This window comes from Saccopteryx leptura, chromosome 1 (genome assembly GCF_036850995.1).
Source record: "Saccopteryx leptura isolate mSacLep1 chromosome 1, mSacLep1_pri_phased_curated, whole genome shotgun sequence".
In the NCBI taxonomy this organism is placed as follows: domain Eukaryota; kingdom Metazoa; phylum Chordata; class Mammalia; order Chiroptera; family Emballonuridae; genus Saccopteryx; species Saccopteryx leptura.
Window position 1 is genome coordinate 370134099 of NC_089503.1, and position 22575 is coordinate 370156673.

General features: G+C 45.9%; 1 protein-coding gene across 1 annotated transcript in view; it reads right to left on the minus strand.

Annotated features, from left to right (window-relative positions):
- The window catches only part of TFAP2D (transcription factor AP-2 delta), a 61173-nt gene extending 43888 nt beyond the window's left edge, over positions 1–17285 (minus strand). The window contains exons 1-5 of the mRNA XM_066361389.1: positions 17247–17285; positions 15753–16250; positions 12147–12207; positions 1854–2019; positions 1579–1697 (exon numbers count right to left, since the gene is read on the minus strand). Of these exons, the coding sequence (XP_066217486.1) occupies positions 1579–1697; positions 1854–2019; positions 12147–12207; positions 15753–16250; positions 17247–17285 (883 nt within the window). The remainder of the gene's footprint in view (positions 1–1578; positions 1698–1853; positions 2020–12146; positions 12208–15752; positions 16251–17246) is intronic.
- Positions 17286–22575: the final 5290 nt, after the last annotated feature.

The following is a 22575-nucleotide window of genomic DNA, read 5'->3' on the forward strand; positions in this document are numbered from 1 at the left end:
AATTTTAATGATGTTTTGACTCGAATTGAGCAGAAATCTGTCTCCTATCATAATCAACCCCTTAGTCATTTTCTTCTACTTTGCCCTTCCAGTTTCCTCCAAACCATATGGATGGATGACTGGTCAGCTACTGCCATATGTCAACTCTTCGTATCAACACACACAAGAAAATACAACACAACTATAGACGATAGTAATAGTAATACTTATTAAATATCTGTGGCCAATTATATTATTGTTGTGGTTGTTATCATTACTACAACTAGGGAACAAAGCAAAGAAAACTGTTAACAGCAGAATTACCAAAGCAACTTTGCCAAGACAAATTGCAAGAACACACTACTTTACAAGGTTGTCCAGTACATGGTATGTATTGACAATATGGGAAAATACAATGTTCCCGTGTTTCACCTATATTTTACCTCCTATAGAGTCTAATAGATGAGTGAGCAACCAATGCAAGGTAGGTGTCACAAAAGTGTTTTAAATGAGTCTTGGCAAATAGCCTCTTTGTTCATATTTAAAACAAAACTATATTCTGTGTTATGGAAAGACTCTTCTTTGACATTCAAAAGCTCCTCCATAGAGTTAAAAATGAATCTGCAATAATATCTCTTCTTAAAATAAGATTGAATGCAAATATGTAAAGTTCAGTCCTCATAGAAGAAACAAAAGGAAAAGGTAAATGGGGAAAAAATAACTTCTGGGAATACATTTTCATCTCTGTCTCTGCCCCGCTGATGAACTGTAACTTCCTGTGACTCAGCTTGTCTACCATAAAGCCATGGAACTCTACCATACATCAGGAGCTGTCTACTCGGATTAAAATTATGCATTCTCAGGCTTGGTCTCATGACTAGACTCCTGTGAACTCTTTATAAAGGATTATTATTTATCCTGTAGATCATGTTACACTGAATTACAAATTAAGTCCAATTTATCTGGACTCTAAACTAAACAACAATAAAAATGACGATAGCATAGTCAATTTGTGTTGCTGGTATTAAAGGTATACTTGGTAAAGTGCCTAAATCTTCCATGTTTGTATTCCTTCCTCTTATTGCCAAAATCAGTAAATTAAATAATATTAGGAATTACCTGAGTTTTATATTAGCTACAATTTAATAATTGTTAAAATTAATTGGAAACATCACCTGTAACTGTTAACTATCTTGCTTAAAGGTATAGAGCAGCGATTTTCAGCCAGTGTGCTGCAAGACTTTTTAAAACATGTGATACCTGGCTCTTTAGTAGGGACATTGACCTCTTTTCCCTCAGATTGTCAAATAAAAAAATGACAACAGCCAACACAACAACAGCCATCCAGTGTGAATGAATCAAAATTATACTTTTTTTTTTTGTCAGATCAGCAAAAAACTATTTTTTTTTTTTTTTTTTTTTTTGGTGTGCCACAGAATTTAGTAATTAGCTTATATGTGCCATGAGATAAAAATAAAATAAAATAAAGGGTTGAAAATCAGTGGCATAGACAAAAGTGAAACAGCATAATCTAACAATCCGGAGTTTCAAAGCGTTGCTAACCTTCCCTTGCGGCTCCGCAGAGCCCAAAAGCCATACCTTCGACTAAGGACGTGAGGAGGGTGACGTTGGCTGCTTTCCGCCTCCCTGCGGGCAGGTTCAGGCCGAGCCTGTCCAGCTTCTCTCTCAGGCAGCGGCCCCCGTTCTTCGACTTGGCTCTGTTGGAAAACAAACAAAAACTAGGTTCTGAAAGTTCCCATTCTGAGGAACAAGATGAGAAGTCTTGACCCCTTGCGGAACTCAACATCTGACAGAAGACGTAAGGGCCGAGAATGAAGGAGTGCTTTCAGTGCCAGAAAACAACTTGATCTTACCTTCTCAAAATGCCTCCCAAGAGCGAGGCATTGAGGCATTCGGGCGGGGAGAGGCGCCTCTTCACCTCGGCGATGGTCACCTTGTATTTGGAAGTAGAGCTGAGAAGGGACAGACGGCCAGGGACAGAGCAGAACAAGTCCGTGGGGTTGACCACACAGGTAGCACCTTGGGAAGAAAGCGTATGTTGTATGTTGAGGACAGTGAGAGGAGGTAGCGGCGAGAAAGACAGTATCTCAGGATCTGGAGACGCAGGGCACGACTCTCCTTATACATCCATTAGCTGAATCATCTCAGAAAGCTGCTCTGAAGATGTCCTTTCAAATACCACTCAAGGTTTTTGTCTTTCAAATATCATACAGGAAATGTTTATGAGAGATTATTTTAATTTTTGTGAAAATTAGCATCCTGTGGCGTGTTGGTGGATCCGTCAGTGTTAATTTTTACATTATCCACACCAAGAAACGCTTCAATTAATTAAAACCTCCTAACTCCACCAATTAGCTATACAAAATGTAGGCATTATTTATCCAGGGCTGGCTGTATATATGCACTATATATACACACACTATAGGCACCAGAGTGACTTGGTTGCCAGGTGCTACAAAGAATCACTTGCCCACTGCGGGAAACTTCACACCCATGTCGGTGGATGGTAGGTCAAATCCCTGCACCCTACATCAGCCCTCAGGACTAGCACACACAGTCAAACACACACATGAGTTAAAATGTAGTAACAGTAACACATTAAACGTTGGTGGCCAATAATGTTATTGTTATTGTCATTACTACTACTAGGGAATAAAGCAAAGATAACTGTAATAGCCGAATCACCAAAGAAATTTTGTCCCTGGAGCAGACGTCTCTTATCTCCAAGGTGCAGAAAACCCTCTGAGCTTGGCTCTCCTCCACAAACAACAGAGGACATTCCTTAACCCCACGCAGCTGACGTTGACTGGAGGACCCCAGATGATCATCATCGGGGAGAGTTTCCTGCTGCTCAGTCCTCCCTTACTGCAAAATTCCTGAGCCAGTATCCACACTGCTAACATGACGGCTGCATAGCCCCTAGATCTAAGGCCACTCTCTGCACCCGTACCACCACCCCACAACCTATGAGCAATCTAAGGAAAGAGCCTTTGAGATTCAGGGGCAAGGTCAAATTCAAAATTTGCCTTTCTGAGCACACTTTTGAGGTTTTCAGTCAACGGCTATCTCATGACCCAGCTCCAGAAAAAAAGTAAAGTTCTATGAGGAAAAAGGAAAATAAAAAGTAGGCAGAGGAAGAAGATGGTCAGGAGAGTGTTACCCCAAATCTCTTTACTCCAAGGGTGGCAGGGCCTCAACTGGCATCTTCTAGGAGTTTGTTAGAAATGCGAAATCTCAGGCCTAAGCTCAGCCCTTCTAAGTCAGAGCCTGCATTTTCAAAGACCATTAGGTGGTTTATGTGTGCACTGACGTTTGAAGCACTGGTCTAGGACTCCACGCTGGCTCCCACATAGCCCCTGCCCTGCTCTACTAAGCAGCTCAGAAAGAATGCTTGGTGGGTGGAGTCTCTGGCATTCAGATTCTGGGCACAGTGGCTAAGCAAGGTGGGAGGATGTTTGAAAGGGAAACAGGCTTTTGACCCTGGGTGGAGAGAACAGGCTAACCTCGCCCTGCTCTTAGAGTGCGTCTACCCCTGCACTTTCTGGAATCCCTCCTGGCTGTCTTACACTCATCTGAATATCCCCTGAGAGTGCTGGGACCACCGTCGCCTCTCTAAGCAGTCTTAGCTGGTGATCACCCTGCATGGGCCTCAAAGACAGAAGAGAAGGTATTGGGAACAGCGGAGGAGCTATCCCTCTCTGGGCTGGAAGACATGTCCTGTACACTCGGCAACATTGCCAGTGCTAGTACCTGGAAACCTGTCCTCAGTTAAAAATCTAAGAGGCCATCGTATCAATTGTCAAACTGAAATCCTTTCCCAGGTATTAAACTTGTCGCCAACACCATGTAAAACCATGCAAAGGCCTTCCTCGGGAGCTAGAAACACAAATTAGCCCATGCTTCCCCATTTGGCATTCTCAGAGAGAATTTTAAAATAAATAATCATACAATAGTCCTCCCTTTATGCCCAAGGGAGATGTCCTAAGACCCTCTGTGGAAGCCTGAAACCACAGATAGTACTAAACTGTCCTTGTACATACCATGTTTTTTCCCTACACACTCACACACTTTATTGCTTCTCTGTGACATATGCAGATTGCCAGCATCACTACTCTTGCACTTCTGGAGCCACTGTTAATTAAAATAAGGGTCACCTGAACACAAGCTGTGACAGTCAATCTGATTGTCGAGGCAACTAAGTGACTAATGGGCAGATAGCCTATGAGGCAGGGATACACTGCAGAAAGGAGTGATTCATGTCCCGGGCAGGAATGAGTGGGATGGCACAAGATTTCATCATACTGCTGAGAGTGACATGCACTTCAAAATTTATGAATTGTTTATTTCTGGAATTTTCCATTTAATATTTTCAGACTGCAGTAGACCTTGGGTAATTTAAACTATGGAAAATAAAATTGTGGATAAGGGGAAATTATAACAATAATAATAATACATTTTCCCATATTTCTGGGCTCAAAAATATTATACTTTTCTTTATGCTCTTACTTTGTACCTATAGATACAAAATGCATTTTAAAAAATCAACTTGTAAGTCACTTCTCAAAAGTTGAGATAGGGCCTGGCCAGTTAACTCAGTAGAGTGTCATCCCAAAATGCCAAGGTTGTGGGTTCAATCCCTGGTCAGGGCACATACAGGAAGTAACCAATGAACGCACAACTAAATAGAACAACAAATAAATGCTTCCTTTTCTCTCTGTCTCTCTCCCTCCCCTTAAAAAAAAAAGTTGAGATAAACAGGAAAGTAAGCTAGATATCAGTAAATCTGGGTTTTAGTCTCATAGTGCGAGAATTGTGAACCTGATAACTTTAGGAGTAGGTCATTGTGAGGTCACCTGAAGCAAAAATCCTGAAGAAGGAAGTAATAATGTCAATAATCAAAATTCACACAGCTCTCTACTGAAAAGGGGCCTCCATCCACAGTCACTATGAATCGTAAGCTAATTTGTGTTTTTACATAAAGCTCCTTCTCTTGCACACTAGCCAGCACACAACTGAGGGCATAAGGGTCTCACCCAATGGGTTCCAAGTTTATTATGAGTGAAAGAAGATGGTTTGTGCATGCATTGTTTCCCTGATTGCTAACTGAAAGGACACAATTTACGGCCTTTCCTATCTTTACTAATCTATAGTGGGTTGAAAACACAATTTAAAGAGATGCAGAATGTTATAATTTTTTGTAAAAGGAGTTAAATTGGGCTTTCTCCAGTTGGAAGCAGCACCCTTTGGCAAAGGGAAATCCCACGTGCTGAAAATCAGCTGCTCCCAGGGAAGTCACTGCATCTGCTACCTAGCTAAGTGCTAACGCTCTGGGCTCGGAGACTCTGCTACATCCAGGTTGGGCTTCTGGCTTACACTCAAACAAGCACTTATTAGGTAAGCTACACAGGCTGCATATTAAGAGTAGGCTTTATGCATACACAAATTGCCTAGAGGATTTATTTTGTATTCAGATTAGCCATCAACTCTAGAGTCTTTTATTTTTTTATGTCATGGCATCTTTAAAGGGAATTTCTGTTGCTTTGATACTTGGCATTGCTGCAGCCTTGGGGAACTCTCTTGGACTGGCTCAAGATTTGGCAACTTGTAAAGTTTACAGCAGCATGGGAACCTGATATTTTTCTTCCCACTGGATTATTTTTTAGAATTACAAAGTCAAGACAACCAGATTTTTTTTTTTCACGGTTGGAAAGAAGGTTCCAAGGAGCTGGGAATTCTTTAAGGAGATCCAAACTACTGATGCCAATGATGAGGTTTCAAAGTAGGAAAGTCACGAAAGCATCAACTATGCCGAGTGTCAATCGTTGAAATTCCTCACGGTGTCTGTGCTGCGTGCCAGCTCCTACTGAAATGATATAATACTCAGTCTAGATCCAGGACTCCCGGTAGGAGTGTCTCTGGTGCCACAGGCAGGGTCCTTACACAGAACTTCTCTAGAGGACAAACATCTCTTCCATTCGTAGTGCACAGAAGCAATACTTCCATGAAGTTCATTATTTTTGAAACTGGAATTTGAATAGGAAGTTATGGCTTCCCGTTTCCAGTGATGTCGCAAACTTGGATGGGTAGCCACAGTAACAGCATAAGAAATCAGGGACTATCTACTCAAGGTCTCTAGGCTAAAACATGACTATCATAAAAGGGCTTAACTTTGCCATTGTTATAGGAATAAGTCAGCCAAGGATTTACTGTGTGTGTGTGTGTGTGTGACAAAACCATGCACAAAATGTTTAGATTCCGATCCTCCAGCTGCCAGATCTTGTTAGATCCCAGGCCACCAGGAGAAGCAGAGGTTGGGGCTGCATCCTTCGGGGCGTGGCTGTAACGTCTGGCCCTGTGTTACCGCGTGGCGTGAGGGAGTGGAAAGAGGATTGGGTTGCAAGTTGGCCAATTTGCGATCCATTCGACTTTAGAGGATAAAATCCGGAATTCAGTCTGGCCTTCCGAAAAATGGAGGCGCTCACAGCTGCTCTATTTTCCCAGTTTGTGAGGAGGTTCAAAAAGAAATGGATGCACGCGTGCTCAGCACCCTGAGCAAAAGCCACCCAACCCCACCACCGTGTAAAATAACTACCACGTCACTGGGTGCGAGCTGTGGAGCATGACAAGATCCCCACCCACCTTTTGCGCGGCTACGGGATAGAAAGCCTAGCGCTGACGCCTGGACACCCATTTACTCTTCTCATCCCAGGCTATTGGGACTGAGGAAACAGCCGCGGTCCTCTCCAAGGAACCGCTGCTTCCTTGGCGCCCCCAAAGCTGTTTCTAAACCACGCGCCCCCTCTGGATTCCTCCCCCTCGAATAACAGGGCGGGTGCTGGCCAGAGGCCCCGCGCGTTCTCCAGGTGCGATCAATACTTGACGGCGGGCTTCCGGGCGCGGAGCAGGTGCGCGCAGCCTCTCCAAAGCCTCAGCACCGCCCCGCTCGCCGCCGCTTCGGTGTTGACATAATTAGACCAAATCTTGAGAGCAAAATAAATGCTGTGTTCGCCTTACAGCCAAACAGATGTTTACAATTCAAATGAAAGAAATACAAACGGCAGGGATTTTTTTTTTCCTCCCCTTCTTCATCTCCAGTGATCGCTCCTTTTGTTTTGGTGTTTTTTTTTTCTGACACATTAAAAATGTGTAAGCGATTACAGGGGTTTCCTGTCCTAGTTTGTTCTGCTGGTGCATTTCTTCGAGGAACGCCTTTAAACTGGGTGGGACAGGATCATTCTCCGCAGTTTCCCCTCTAGCCTCTTGCCCTTCTCAATCCCAATTCCTCCATGTAGTCCTCCCCACCCCACCCCACCCCACCCCACCCCACGCCCCCCGCAGCAGGTATTAATTGTAATCAAATAACAAAGGGATAGGGACTTCATTGTAATCAAATAGGCCTCGGATGATATTTGAGCAGCGAATTGCGCTGGTCTGGGGAGGAAATCCCAGGTATAACTGGATGACCAGGTCTGAAAGGCCTCCTCCCAGGGCAGGTTGAAGACAGAACAAAAGGAAAGGAGCTCTGCGAAGGGAGACCTCCTAGTTTAATGTGGCGGTGGGTGTGTGATGGTGTGTGTGTGGGGGGGGGGGGGTTTAGTCCCCATTTCCCAATGCAGAGTGCTTGGGCTTCTGGTGATTGTCACAGCGGTAAGGGAACTGGAGAGCAGGCCGCAGGCTGTGCAAAGGCTGCGCTCCCACCTCTGCCAAATAGATTTCCAACCAACCATGCGTCTGCAGCTTTTGGAACGCGAAGGTTCGACTTCTTTTAAAGATGATTGAATTTCGAATCTGCAGCACCTGGATTTGGGGACTCACGAGGCAGGCGAGGCTGCAGGTATATTTCCGGCTTTATTTTTCACAACAAATAAGCCAGAGACATGAGTTTTGGGTATTCAAGTACAGAGAGATTCCAAGGGCTCTGACAAAAGAAGAGGCACGAGTCTTCCCACCCTCCTCCAACCTGGTTCCTCCCACGAACTGCTGAGAGACCCAGAGGCGCTCTCTAGCTAACCCTCTCCAAGGCCCGGGGGCCTGGAGGAACCGGAAGCAGCGGAGGAAAACGCACCCTGTGGCCCAAGCAGCCTGCGGGCAGCCGGGAGGCTGCAGGAGGGAAAGGCGGCCGGATCCACCCACTCTCTTATTGGTGGATTGGGCGACTGAGGCTAAGCTCCGTTTCATCGAAGCATTTAAAAAAAAAAAAATTAAGTCAGATCTGCCGATGTTGGTACCACAGCGTAAATGCCTCCGCGTCTGCGCGCCAGTCACCTCTAAGCGGTCTGATCAACTCCAGCTCTCTTACAACGTGCAGAGTTCAGATCATATTAATTCCCCCAAAATGTTTTGATTCGAAGTAGTTTGTATTTTGTGTAGCCACGGGCAATCCGGAAAGCGCTCCAGCCCGCGCGCGGCCGGCGCGCTCCCTCTCCGCGTGGCCCAGAGGCTATGGCGGTGTTTAAGCTTCTGAAATTAGCCTGGGGCTGCGAGGCAGAGTGATCACAAAGTGAAACAAGGGCTCTTCCCCTCTTCACTTTTTTCATTTTTTTTTTCTTCCTTTTTTTTTTTTTTTTTTTTTTTGAGTTTGCCATCCCGATTTCACACACACACACAAAAAAAGACCAGGGTCAAAGTGTCACTTTCCACCCAAATATGGAAAAATTGGGTTTTCTCATTTTACCTCTATCCTGTTCTAAACCCCTACGCCTGCCATTCCAATCTGGATCCACTTATTATTACCTTCATCATCATCATCGTCGTCGTCGTCACCAACATTGTTCTCCTACTATTAAATTCTCAGCGCGAGGAACGAAAGCGGCCAGCGCCTTGACAAAGGGGAGGGGCCCAGAAAGGAGTCTCAGAAGATTCCCGGGGAAGAGAAGAGTGGGTTTTCCTTTCTTTTTTTGAATGATTAAAAACATAGACGACTCCTGTAAATAGAAGTCTCATTTCTTCAAGAGATGCCTTTTGAAACCTGGTATCTGAATATTCAACGAAGGCAAAGCTCCACTCTGTACGTACAACATTAATATGATCTCTGCAGAATTTGCTACTCAGAAACATTAACATATCAAAGCCGACGCCGGAGGCGAGAGAAGCTATCGATACCCGAGCACAGGGTAAAGTAAAGATTATTGGTTCTGATGGTTGGAGTGGCGGAGCTGCGGGCAAAATCGCGCACACCATTAACCGAGAGTGAGCGCGCAGGGAGCTGCACCTCAGAGGCGGTGGCAAATATTTTATCTAGGTGCTAATTACCTCGCTGCCGCCCCCTCCGCGCTTTCTCTGGCTATTGGGCCTTCATTATAGGCAAAAACAACGTGACTGCCACTTACCAAAGTGAGTCAGGGAAATGGTATTTTGATCTTTATATACAGAAGTGGCCAAATTAAAACTGGAATTTCCTTCTCCTCCAACGCGCGCGCGCGCGCACACACACACACACACACACACCCCGCTGCAATCTAGGACAGCCCCTCCCTAGGGAACTCATGCTGGGCACTTAGGGATCTCTCTTTCCTCAAGGGTCTTTAGAAGTGAAAAACCTTTCTTCTTTCCTCCCACAATAAATTCTGGAAATCATTAGAAACGTAAGCTTATCCCAGAGTTGAGCAGGAAAGGGAACATGGTGAAAACTTGTGCTTTACAAGAAATGATGTTTCATGTGGAGAGTTACCTGTAAAGTATGGATTAGAGGGAAACAGGCTTCCCATCTGAACTATTACACAATATGGCGATATGGCAGAGAGCTCGAGTTCACAGCCTCACGGTTTTTGAAGAACAAAGGTGACTAGAGCTATTGATATTAGGAATCCTGTGCTCTACCGTGACACTAGATAAGAAGAAGCTTCCTTAGCTTTTCTCCGAAAACCGAGAGACTTGCGTTGGGGGGGCTGGGTGCGCTCTGGCAGGATACACACCACCGTTTAATGCAAGACTCCCCTGATCTCCTCGCTGTCCATTTGTAAATTGTCATGAACATTGATCGGTTCAGAGTAAACAGACAGCACATCCCGGTCTCCAGGGCCATCCCCAGTTAATTGGCCTATCTCTATGACACAGAAAAAAGGAATATACTCAGCAGTTAAATTCTGGATTCCTTCGCAGAGTAGGGGAAGAGTGGGTGGACGGTTTAGTCAAACAATATAGACAAACCTCCCCAAGTTAGCTCCCCTTTTCTTTTTGGAGCCACGCTGTTCTACTAAAAGATCAATATTTGGTTTAAAATAGTAGATTCAGCGCTTTCAGGAGAAGCGACTCGGCACCGAATTCTACAAGAACTATAAAACATCACCTAAGGAAGACCGTTTCTGTGGCTCTGATAGCAACGGACCGCAGCTCCCTCCGATCTTGTATATAGTTACCCAAGGGTTGGTCTTTGGGGGAGAATGGTGTGGGGTGTGTCCCGAAAATTCAACTGATTACACAGCCGTCTCCCATCCAGTTCCCACCGTCGACCTCGAAAAATTTTCATCCTCTATCAGCTATTGTACGATCTGATGCAATTTCCAAGCAAACGAGAACGTGATCAAGCGCGGAGCTGAACGCAAAAACCGCGGTAGCGCAAGCCGAGCTCTGGAAGGAGCCGGCTCCTGGAGCGAATTAGTGGCGCTGTTCTTCAGCACCACCGACGTCTTTGTGCGTCCGGAGTGCAGGGCCTCACCTAGTGCACAGTCCTCCACAGACCCGGATCAGCCCCTCTCACCTGGCCTCTCTGTCACTCTGTATTTTTTACCCCTCCTCGTAATAGGATGTATATTTTATGTCAATTTTCACTAGTCTTGGGCCTATTTCATGTCATATCAATATGGCTGAGTATTGGCCTGGCTGACAGGCTTAACATTGCTCGTTTAAAAAAAAAACCATTGGGAGCAACACTAGTATTTTTTTTTAATACTTGTCAAATATTCATGGGGTGAAACAACAGAATTAAATAGCTATTTTGCATTTAACGGAAGTTTCAAGTATCCACCATGACAGTAGTCAAGTTAGAAAAGAAAAGCTTTCTGTTTTCTTTCCCCCTCGATTTAAATGGAGTTTCACACTGGACATCAGGTTGTGAAACCTGCTGTTTAAACCTGAAAGAGTCCACTTCTGTCTGTCAATGCATTTCTTTCTTTGGAATCTTTAAATGAGCTTTGAAAGAGATGGAGAGGGAGTGGAGGACATTTATTTGGTGCCATAAGAAGACTCAGTCTTTAGTGGTTCAGTTACTAAAGAAAACTGCAGCCCTGGAGCTGGAATTAGTCCTGATGAATAGGCCACATCTTATTAATTCGTATGAAGTTGGAAGAACAGCTGGTCCCCCTTTGCCTTGTGTGCTCCTCGGGTTACTCAGCTTGCTAGGAAAATAAGCTTCAGAGGCTCTGGGTACAGTTAAGTGGGAAGCCAGCTAAATCTGCACTGCCTTGAGGCCCTTAAAATGTCATAGTTCAAAACCTTTTGTCAAAGTGGAACATTTGAGATGCAGCCCCTTTGAGTGTCTGAGCCAAAATCAACAGCTCTCTCTTCTTGCTACTACCCCCACCTTCCAATTCCATGGGCAACTCTGGATTCAGATGTTTTCTTCAACAGATGGGAACAAGAAAGCTTTATCCGGTACAGTTAACACCACCTCCTTCTCTCACCCTCCCTTAAAGAAAGAAATGTTCAGGACACCTAGAAAAATAAGGGCAGCTACAATGTTGGTGTTTCATTAGGCCTCCTTGCAGCCTCCACGTATCTGGGCTTTATTAGAATCCTTCAAAGCCTCAAGCTAACACCATCGCCTCAAATACGCAGCCTGTGGCTGGCACATTTAAAACTAAAAAAGACCAGAGATTCTGCTCCAGGATGTGGTGCTGGGGGAAGGGAGAGTGACAAGGATTTTTTCTCTTGGGGAAGGGGGGTCTGGAACACTGATTCTGTCACTGTTCGGTGAGAAATAGCCAATCTTTTCTATCACAGGTCTTTAAGGCACAGGCTAAGTACAAGCCTCGATGGAGAGAGGGGAGCTTTTTAATGTAGGTTTGTGAGACAAGAGTAATTGGCCAAGAGTCATTATTTTCCTAATCATGAGACAAGGGATCAAATGTTTAAAACCACCACCAGATCACCAAAAACAAAGTAATAGATGAGAAAAGAATGTTTAGTTTTAACATGTGGTTACTTACCTCTTCTTATCACTCCACCTTGGCCATTGAGAACAAGCCCACATTGGGCTTCCACGGAACCCTTAATGAAAGAAAAATAAATGAAATCACACAGACAGATACTAATAGGCATGACCACATGAGTTAGGCCTTTTAGTCTGTCCCATTCCTGAACCTCATGTTCACATAACCCCATACTAGACATTGGTAAGGGACCATTGAGCTGAAACAAGTTTGGCAGCATGCAGGGTTTTAAGGAGAATTTTTTTTTTTTGGCCAGGAAACCACAATCTAAAATTTGTATAAATCTTAAGGTGTGCATTTTACAGCACCATACAATATTACACTGTAAAGAGCCTGAGTGCTTTTCATCTTGGCAAAAGAGAGCGAGAAACCCTTTGAGCCCCCATCAAGACATCTGACATAGCTTATATACAGTTTCCACGGCGGTTTCTGTAGGAAGCACGTTACACCACAGGTGCGTCAGGGTTGGCACGGTGGGTTTCTGGAGGGCTCAGAGGAGCCATCTCAAGGGGAAGATTCAAGTTATCTCCTGAAGATTCTGCTTTACCCATGTTGGAGGAGCGTCCTATAATGCTGCCCAAAATAGGTCTTAGAAGGAACCACCTGCAGGTGCACTCGCTGTAGATCCTCAGGCTTCTGATGGATCGAAGGCTCATTTGAACTGGGAAGGAGGTAAGGGTGTGCTGATTTTTGATGAAGAAAAATAAAAATTTCTCTCTGTGTGTCTTTTTTTCCCCCCTCTGAATCCAAATGTGCTAAAGGCTCATTTTCCTTTACAAACAAACGAGGTATTGGACATGAAAGAGGCCTTGAAGGGTGTTAACCTACCCAACAGCCCGTGAAGAGTTAAGTAAATGCGAAGAGAGTCGGTGCATAATAAAAACCCACTTTACAAAACAACCTTTACAACCCTGGCTCCCTTTGCTTCCCCATTTTCACCATATTGAGGCAGGCCTGTAAGAGCCCCCTTTTCAACCGACTCACGAGCTCTTTCTTATTTTAACTGTTCTGCCTTAAAGTGATTATCAAATCAATATGAAAAAAAAACCCCAACTTGGAGACCGAGCATAAATTAAAGCGGTGATGGGAAAAGGTGTGACAGTTTCCTTTGTTGGCCATAGCAAATCTTTTTAGGGGACTCAAAGATGGAACTGAAGCCACAAGACTGTTTGCATCTGTTAGGCAGACTTAGACCGCCCTCCAAACCATTGGACTTTCACTTAAAATTCTGTGCAGGGAAAAGTATATTTACATTTGTTGCATTTGAAATGAGGCATATGCTGATGAATGTTTTAAAAAGGAAGAAATAAAAGGAGAGAGACGGGTTTCTCCCACACCTCCCCTCCCCATTTCTCGTTTTAAAAGTAGCTATGACTTTTTTTTTTTCTCTTTCCTTTTCATTCCGTTAACTAAGTCCAGGAAGAGTGGGAGAAAATAGCCAGATTTCCAGCTTGCTTCATATATACACATACCTAAAATGATATATAATATATATGTCCATAGGCATAAATAGATCATATATGATACTCCTCATTTGATTCTAGCATATTGGAGTGCTCTCTCAGTATGAGCTGTCCCTCAGTATGAGTAATAAATAGGAAAAGATTAAAAATACAGAAAACACACAGGCTGAGGGGAAAAGAATGTTCAAAATATCTGAAACGTAGAAGAAGGTAGAGGCCTCGCAGCTCTCTAAGGGAGTGGGCCCTTCCCCTCCCCGCCTCTGGCGCACCGTTACAATGTTTATTTTCTTAGACGAAACCCAACCTTGGACTCTTTACTTAACAAACTTTCCCCCTTCATAAGTAAAACATGTTGTTTGGTCGGATGACATTGCATAAATGACCAGTTGAATGGCACTAAGTTGAAAATTGGATAAACTACGGTGTTCTTTTGCATGGGATTCGCCCTTTGTTTGGTGCTTGCAAATGTTTTAATCCCCTCTTTTGAAAAATGCCCGGCTTTGTGCCTAGCACAGAAAAAAAATTTGTACAGATACAAAAAAATCGGCAGCAGACGCGGCTATTAAAAGGAGTAAATAGGTTTTAGTTGAACTAAGCATTGAATGACAGATTCCCCCCCCCCCACCTTGAGACGTAAGGGGTCCTTGTGAAAAATGTAGAAATACCCTGAGCATATAAAATTATTTCGTGAATATAAATGTAGAAAGTCAAGGTTTATAGAGCCAAATCTTTTTTCTTGTATGCCGATCTTGTGGCTATGGTTCTTTGTTGGGACAGTAAGGGCTTTCACTTTAATTTAAAAATGATCCCTTGCTTGGAGGTAAATGAGGAAAAAAGATTTTCCGTGCGCAACAAGGGATTCCTGACGTCTCCAACTTGTGCTTTTTAAGTATCTTGCCTTTCCTTGTGACGACTGTGGAGAAGGTGGCCAGCTTTGTGCCTAGTAAAAAAGCAAGAACTCAGGTAGAGCGAGCTGCACTTTCAGGCAAAACAAGTTGCAATTTCTTGTCTTCTGGATATTTTTGGGGGGTGGGGGAGGACTATGTGCGTTTATTTGTTTGAAATGAGGCTGTAACAATAAGCTTGCATAATCATAAATTCTATTGTTGCAAAGAATACGCAAAAAAGAATTAAGAATGTAAGAAAGAGATATCTAATTGAGTGGCAGCCTAAACAGTATCTGAATTTCGTTTTTCTTTCGTACCTTCGTTCCTTCTTTTTTTTCCTCTTTCATTTTGTTTCCCTCTCCCCTTTCTTTTTCTCATTTCCTCCTCCCTATTTCTTTTCTCTGCCCCTCACTCCTTCTTTATTTCTTCATTTCCTTCTTCTTCTTAAAGAGTTACATATTACAAAAATGTTAATGGGTGGGAGAAGAAAAATAAAATTGTAACTCATCTGGGTGGCAGATTTGGGCGCTCCTCAGCTGGAGAAAACGAAGCCCAACCCCGGACCTTGGCAAAGTGCCTTGTCTGGATCCTCTCATTGAGATACAGTTTCTGAGGTTTTCATGTACGATTCTTTGCTCTCTACATCAATCTGGTACCTTTAGTGAAACTTCTGCTAGAGTCCCGGGTCCTCACAAGGTTCCCAAACCAGCTCACCCTCCCAGTTCCTAACAAGCTCCCCACAGCTCAGGTTGGGACAAATGGTAAAGACACGCGGACAGACCCATCAAAGCTCCAGACCGAGGGAGCGATTGGTCATCAACTTATCGGGTCTTACTCTGAGTCCAGTTGTCTCAACCTAAGCCTCCTTGATCTCCCCCGCCTTATCCCCTCGGGTGTAGACGTGTGGATTCACAAAGGCTTCCTTGCAGACCACCGAAAGTGGCAGCCCCGCTGCTGGACTCCGGAGCGTCCAGGTGAAATGCCTTGATCCAATGAGAGGGACCGAATGGCACACGCCTCTTCTAATTGTTTTGATAACTTTCCATAAGTGATGTGTGCGTGCGTGCGTGTGCGTGCGCGCGTGTGTGTGTGTGAGAGAGAGAGAAAATGAAAGAGAGAGAGAGAGAGAGAGAGAGAGAGAGAGAGAGAGAGGGAGAGAGAGGAAGAGTCGGTTTGTAGTCAGAGCACTAACAGCGCGGGAGGGGGAGGCGAGGAGGGGAGGGCGCAGACACATGCACTGCCTGCTTATTTACCTGCAAGTCGTCCGCTCCCGCGGCGGCCAGCCCCAGGCCGGGCCCTGGCAGGAGCCTTTGATCTGGGTGCATTCCATACTGGGAGCCATGACTCATGAGGGACAGGTCGTGGCGGCGGTAGGCGTCGAGGCAGCCCAGCTCCCGCCGCTGCTCGTCCAGGCAGGACGACTTGAGCGCGCGCGCATTGTGCAGGTTAATGAAGTCGGCGGGCTCCCCGTGGTGGATCTGCTGGTAGTACTGCTGCGAGTGGTGCAGCGAGTTCAGCGAGTAGGCGTCGGGGGTGACGGCCGGGTGGCTGTGCTGGAACTCGTAGTGGAAGGACTGGTGGTGCAGCGGGGTGTACTGGTGGTTAGTGGAGAAGTAGGGGGACGCGAACTCGGTGCCGGTGGTGGAGTAAGTCAGAGGAGAGGAGGAGGAGTAGGCGACAGTGGAATTGGCTACGGACTCCAGACAGCCGAGCTGCATCAAACGGTAGCTGTTTGATCCGTCGTGACGTATCTGGAAGGAAGAGGGGGAAAAGGGAGAGCAGAAAAACTTGAGGTTTGTCATTTTGCAACCAAGGCGCTGCTTTCCCGGAGCCGGGAGCCGTATGTGGCTCTCCAAGGAGGGCGAGCGCTCAGGGCTCGGGCCGAGCCGCCGCCACGGCGCTGCGCCTTCGCCAGGAAGCCTCTGCGAGCGGGCGGGCCGGGGGTGGGCGGCCTCGTCCTCAAAGTCGAGAGCGGAAAAAATCCCCCACCCTATATAGGTGCGGGTGACACCACGCACACACACACACACACACTCACTCACTCACACACACACTCACACACACACTCAGCCCCTGCCCGACTCGCGCGGGGCGCTGGGCGCTGGGAGCCAGGTTCGCTCCGGCTCCGGGGCGGCGGGGAGCGGACCGAGGCCGCCCACGGGCTCCAGCCGGACCCCCGCCCGGGACCCCGCCGCGGGCCAGGCCCAAATGTTTCGCCAGAGCTGTTCACAATCATTGTCCATATATTTAAAAAAAAATCCAGTCTGTGCAAATCGTTCAACTTGCTCACTTTCTTATCCATTTGGGGCCAGGAATCCGACCCCCCTTCCTGCTCACTTTCCTAGAATAAGCCCATTCCAAAAGGGGCGCGTCGCCCCCACCCCCTGTCCACCTACCGCCCCCCATCAGTCTCTTTACTGCGCCTTTCTGAGTATCTTTTCCCCGTATCTATCTCTCTTTCTCCTCATCACCTCCTCCCTTTCTTTATTATTACGATTATGTTTTCCCCCCTCATTATAGCAAATGTTTCTTAACGTGGCGGAGTCGCCCTTCCTGGCGACAGATGTCATAACGAACTCTCTCCCCTTTCCTTCCTTAACTTCTCCCGAAAGCCAGATTATAATTAAACGTAACGGTCCAATATAGATTAGAGACAGGGGAAGCTGCCACCGCCGCCGCCGCCGCCACCGCCGCCGCCACACACACGCGCGCTCAAGAAAAAAAAAAAAAAAAAAAAGTAATAATACCTCGGCATCGTGGACTAGTCCCGGAAAGGTAGTTGACATGTTGGGTTTCTCCGAAAGCTTACGATGCAATTTCCCCCTCCAAAAAAAGAATCGGGAAAAAAAAATCCAAACTTCTTGTATTTTCCAATTTTTTTTTTTTAAGGGAAAAAAAAAATGTTCTATAGATAGAGATCTAAATTGTAATAGCTCTGCCCGGATCAGATAGCTCCTTGCCTCGTACCCACTTAAAAACCTGTAGGAACAAAATTTTCCCTCTGCACAAAAGCAGCTCCCTGGAACAGATTTTGTACTTGCTGAGTATTTCTTTGGCTGATGTCGTAGGTCCCTTGGTAATATAGAAGTTTTGAAAATTAAGCATCAGCACTGAGAACTGGGAGGACAATAGGCAGAAGAGATTTATCCCAGGAGACAAGGAATAAATATTGTATCTTCGCCTAATAAGGAACTGGAGGTTCTTTCAACATTTTTATCCATTTTTCCAACCTTTATCATGCTTTTCTATACCGACTGAGGTGGGGACCCATCTCTGCAGAGAGAATTCGCACACATTTTATGGTGAAGAGAAAGATCTAGCCCCGATATGTGCATATTAGAGATAGAAATATATATTAATTAAAGCTTCCTTTTTACACGAGTAAGTGCTCATTCCTATTGGTTCCACTCCCTGGATGCTGAAAGCTGCCTTTTGCCACAAGCACCCAAATCTATTTCGTCCAGATTGGGGTGTATGCTTTTTACCCAAGTGGAAACAATACTGCTGTTTCCACATTTACATCGAATTTGGGTTCTTTTCGCTCCTCTGGAAGGCAACACCCATGGTGGCTTACACTTTGGGCAGTTTTTAAAATAAATAATCATGATGAACAGTCCCAAGTTTCCATCATAAAGAAACGGTGTAACTGGCAATATATTTAAGAAAAATACAAGAGAATAAAGACATGTGACAAGATTCTACGTTTGGATAAAACGTTGTTTTTTTGATCCCCAACTCAACATATTCTTCCCCCTTTTGTGTTTCCCTTCCCTTTTGGAAACGGTGCTGGATGGGGGCGTGGGGTGATCATTTAGCAGTGGCACCGGGTGTTTGCACACCGTTACCCCAAATAACCCTTAAATGTTTGAAAGTTATATTTTACAAAGAGAGGACAAGAAGGAAAGTGTGCACACCCATCTCCAGCTCCTCTGTGGGTCTCTCGACTTTCAAGGAGTAGTTGAGCTTCACTTCGTTCACAATTTCGATTCCCGTTCCAAGTGGCCCAGCACCTGGAGGGCGGGGTCTGCGTGGCTACCTGCCGGCAAGACTGAGGCTCTGAAAGATCCCCTCGCCGACCCCGTCTGTCTCAGAAGAACTGACTGGCCCCGAAGAGTCATCTCAGAGATAGAAGGGGTAATTTAGTCTTAATTGCCATTTCATTTGGTTAGCTTTTAAGTGTTTAAACTGAGAAGGTGTCTTAATAATAAGCCGCAGGCAAATAGGCATGTGGCTTTTTTTTTTTTTTTTTTTTTTTTTTTCCGGTTGAGGTTTGGGAGGGTTTACTAGGATCTGCTCATGCAGGCTAACTGGGGCTGTCACTCAGTACTCTTTGCTTTATATAAATGGACAAAGGCACACGACAAGAATTGAAATGCAGAGTCGGAAACGTAGATCCGTGATGCTCTGGACCTGTACCAGGGTCAGTCACCAACACTGACTCCCCCTTTGAAGGTGCGCAAGCATCCCCTCCCACACACAACTTCTGAACATTCCATATTTTGGTCTAATGAAGCCAGGAAACTGAGAGGCCAATGAAGAGGAAGAAGGTGAATGCCCCTCTCGGTCTTTCAGGAGGAGGGGTCAGATGAGTGCGGTTGGCCCTGAGGGGCTGAATCCCCAAACACGGGCAGTGAAGTCTTCTGTGTTTGTTTGTCAGGGCTGGGCGAGGCCTCTATGTTCTACCCACAGACGACATGAGCAATCGTCTGTGGGAGCTGGGGTTGCCCCCACGACCTTACCCCAGGAACCCCCGTTCCTGCGAGGGAAGAAACCTCCCCACCCCAGAAGAATGTGTAGGGCCTGCGGGTTATCTTGGGAATTGGGAATTGCCAGGGGCGCTTTTTTTTTTTTTTTTTTTTGTGAATGATGTTGGCTTCCAAGTTAGTCCAACTTAAATGGAAAAGGATGGCCCCTTCTCAGACAAGCTGCAAACCCCTCCCCCAACTCCTCTAATGTCAGATACATCTTCATTGAAGGCGAAGGGACCTTCTCTCCTCGGCTTAGGTCCAGGAGGCAGACGCAAAATCCTCTCCCCTGGGAACAACCGGGAGGCTCGGGACGGCGTGGCCGCCTGCTCTGCCTGCTGTCTCAGCACATTTGGCCCATGTGTTTGTCCCTGTCCAGGAGATGAGCCACACTCAGCTCCCGAGCCTCTGGTACTCTCGGTAATGAGCTCTGGCCTGGAGCTGAGTACAGCCACAGAAAGACCTCCGGAGGTCTCGTCAGTCGGAATACTTTGGGACATCACCCAAGAACGGGCAATCGTACCTCTCCATTCCACTCCCTAGTTCCTCCCTGTTTTCCCCAGTGACTTAAAGGTACCAAAATAAAAGGCGTCTAGGGGTTTCTTTACTGTGCTTCTTGAACCCCTATGGAATTAGAGAAAATTAAAGGTAATGCAAATGAGAAAACAAAAAACACGAAACCTTGTATTTAGAGGAGACGAAGCACGGAAGGCCAAGTGCATCTTTTTAAATGTAGGTATCTACTTGGCCAGGATCTACTCTCCTTCTGAAGAGCTCTTCTGACCCCGCCCTGCTGTCTGGGCTTCCACAGCAGCGTCTGAACTGCTGTAAGAAAACTCCACCCAACCAACTGGGGGGGGGGGGGGGATAAAAGCGGTTTGTCCCTGAAAGAAGAGTTGGGGAAATCATCCGCGCCATATGCACATACTGGTCAGCGCTCCCTTCCATCTGCTCTCGGGTTGCTCAGCGCGCCTCTTCGCTAAAGAAACTCATCGAGGCAGGTGTGTGGTGCGCTTGGAGTCTGTGTGTGTGTGATGTGCGCGCACGCGGAATTTGTTTCTGACAGACACTCCCTCCCCCCACCAACTCCCTTTCCCATCCAATTAATACTCCTGAGCAATTAATAAGTGCCATCCTGCTTGACCCAAAGGCTAATTCCTCTTTCTCTGTTTTGCCTCTTTCCCGGAGAGCAATTGGCCACACATTCTCCAGCGGGCGGCGTAATTGAATTAACTGGCCCAAGCGGGTTGGAGACTGGTGACAATCGCCTGGGGCTCCCTCTTTTGGAAAACCGGTAGTGAGCATCCCCGCCTAAGCCCCAGGCCCGGCTGGCTCCCGCCTACTCGAGACAAGGGAGCGACCCTGCCAGCCCCTCACCCTAGAAGCTGGAGAGGGTTTCCCTTGGCACCCACACTTCCGTGCCTTCTGAGTCCACGCTCCACACTCCAGGAAAGATTCTTGTAGCGCAGTTGCTTTAGGAATCTGCAGGGAGATCTTTGTATCCATCACTATTGTTTTGGTTAGAATCCAGAACTAGAGAAGAGAGTTTCTGAGTTGTTCCCTACAGTTCAGATGCTAGTGCGGGAAGTTCAGATCCTTTCTTGAGCCTCTAGGCGGTCACCATACAAACCCATTTTTCTCTGCTCTTAAGGGCCTCCACTGAAAGGGTTTGTCACCCATTGCACGTTGGGATTGATGGCCAATTACCAGTAAACAAGAGCCAATACCAGTTTTATTAAACATGTATTTTCCTTATCCTCCTTATTCCTACTTGAAATTTCTTTTGCTCTTCCAAGTGAATTTGTTTTTATATAGCCTAATAGATGTTTCCCATAAAGTTTCCTTCCTAATTCTAGGTGAGGTGGAGTGGTTAAGGATTGTACTTATTTGGGCATTTTCAACCAAAAATATTTCCTTAAGGCATATTCACATACATGGGTCAACCAGAGTGTCTTCCTTCCTCCCTCTCTTTTTCCTTCCTTTTTTCTTCTTTCTTTCCTTCCTTTTTTTCTTCTTTCCTCCATTCCCTCCTTCTTTTCTCCCTTCTTCTGTCCTTCCGTTCCTTTTTTCTTTCTTCTTTCCCTCCTTCCTTCCTTCTTCTGTCCCTTCCTTTCTTCCTTCCTACCTTCCTTCTTCCTTAAGGAAGACAGAGATGTGATTGAACCCTTAAGAGAGCACGTGCCTACATTGCCTAAGAGCGAAATGCAGTGTGCTCTGCTCTGCTCTGCCCCAGTGGGGTATGCAGTTCCCTAAACCAGACAGGAGTTTGCACAACAAGGGACAACTTTCATGATTGCAAAGACTCTGGTTTTGAAAGGGTGCTTGTACTGAAAAACAGTGGAGCATTGACCATCCAATATCATCCGCGGATTGTTTGTTTGTTTTCTTTTTCCCCACAAAGAGAAATAAGAGGTGTGGATCTGAATACCAGTACCTATCCTAAAGCTCCCAAGCTTCTATCCCTTCACTGCTTGCTTGGGAAGCACAGAGAGAGCAGAGGTACCCTTAGAGTATTCAAAGAAAGCCAATGGCTGTTGTTTCCTTTCTTAGTGGCGTTCTGGTTCTATCTGCCCCCAGGCACACTTCCGTCTCTGTGTGAATCTCCTGGCCTCTGGATAGGCCTGGATAGACTTCTTAGACAAGCTCAACCTGGAGTATCCAAGAGCCAACCCCACAGGGAGCTCACAGGTTCTCTCTCCAGGGGCCAGTGATTCAGGATTTTAATGACCTGCAAAAACCTTCTTATCCAAGGACCTACTCTGGCGTGCACTTCTTAACCTCTTTCAGCTACTGCTGCTGTGGGTGGATGGGGGCGATCCTTCAGGCAGCGGAAAGGCAGATATGCTGGGTCCATCACACAGTATCCCAACCTCTGCTTCATTCCTGTTTACTTGTTAGGCAAGGTGAAGAGAGAGAGCACTTCAAATACTCGGAAAATGTTGGGCAGGAGCCAGGAATCTAAAAACTTGACCCAGTTAAAGAGACTATAATATTGGAAGAGAAAAGGCACGGCAGCCTAGGTACTCCTGTGCAGGCCCTGGCGGTCAGACCCCCTCTCCTCCCTAAGGGAATTGCTTGCCTTTATTACCCCTATGAAGTCAGAGCAGATGCTGACTCTCAGTGTCTTTCTAAAGGTCCCTCCTCCTTTCCAGGTATGATTTGGGCAACTCTACTCTTTGTCTTCCTCTTAGTAACACCCCCATTTCACCTTCAGCAACAGAAGAGCCACTTGATATAAAACGTTACTTAGTTACAAAAAGGGGGGAGAGACCATGTTTAAAAAGAACTTTGGGATATTTATGAAAAATTCTGACAAACTCTCCAATCATTC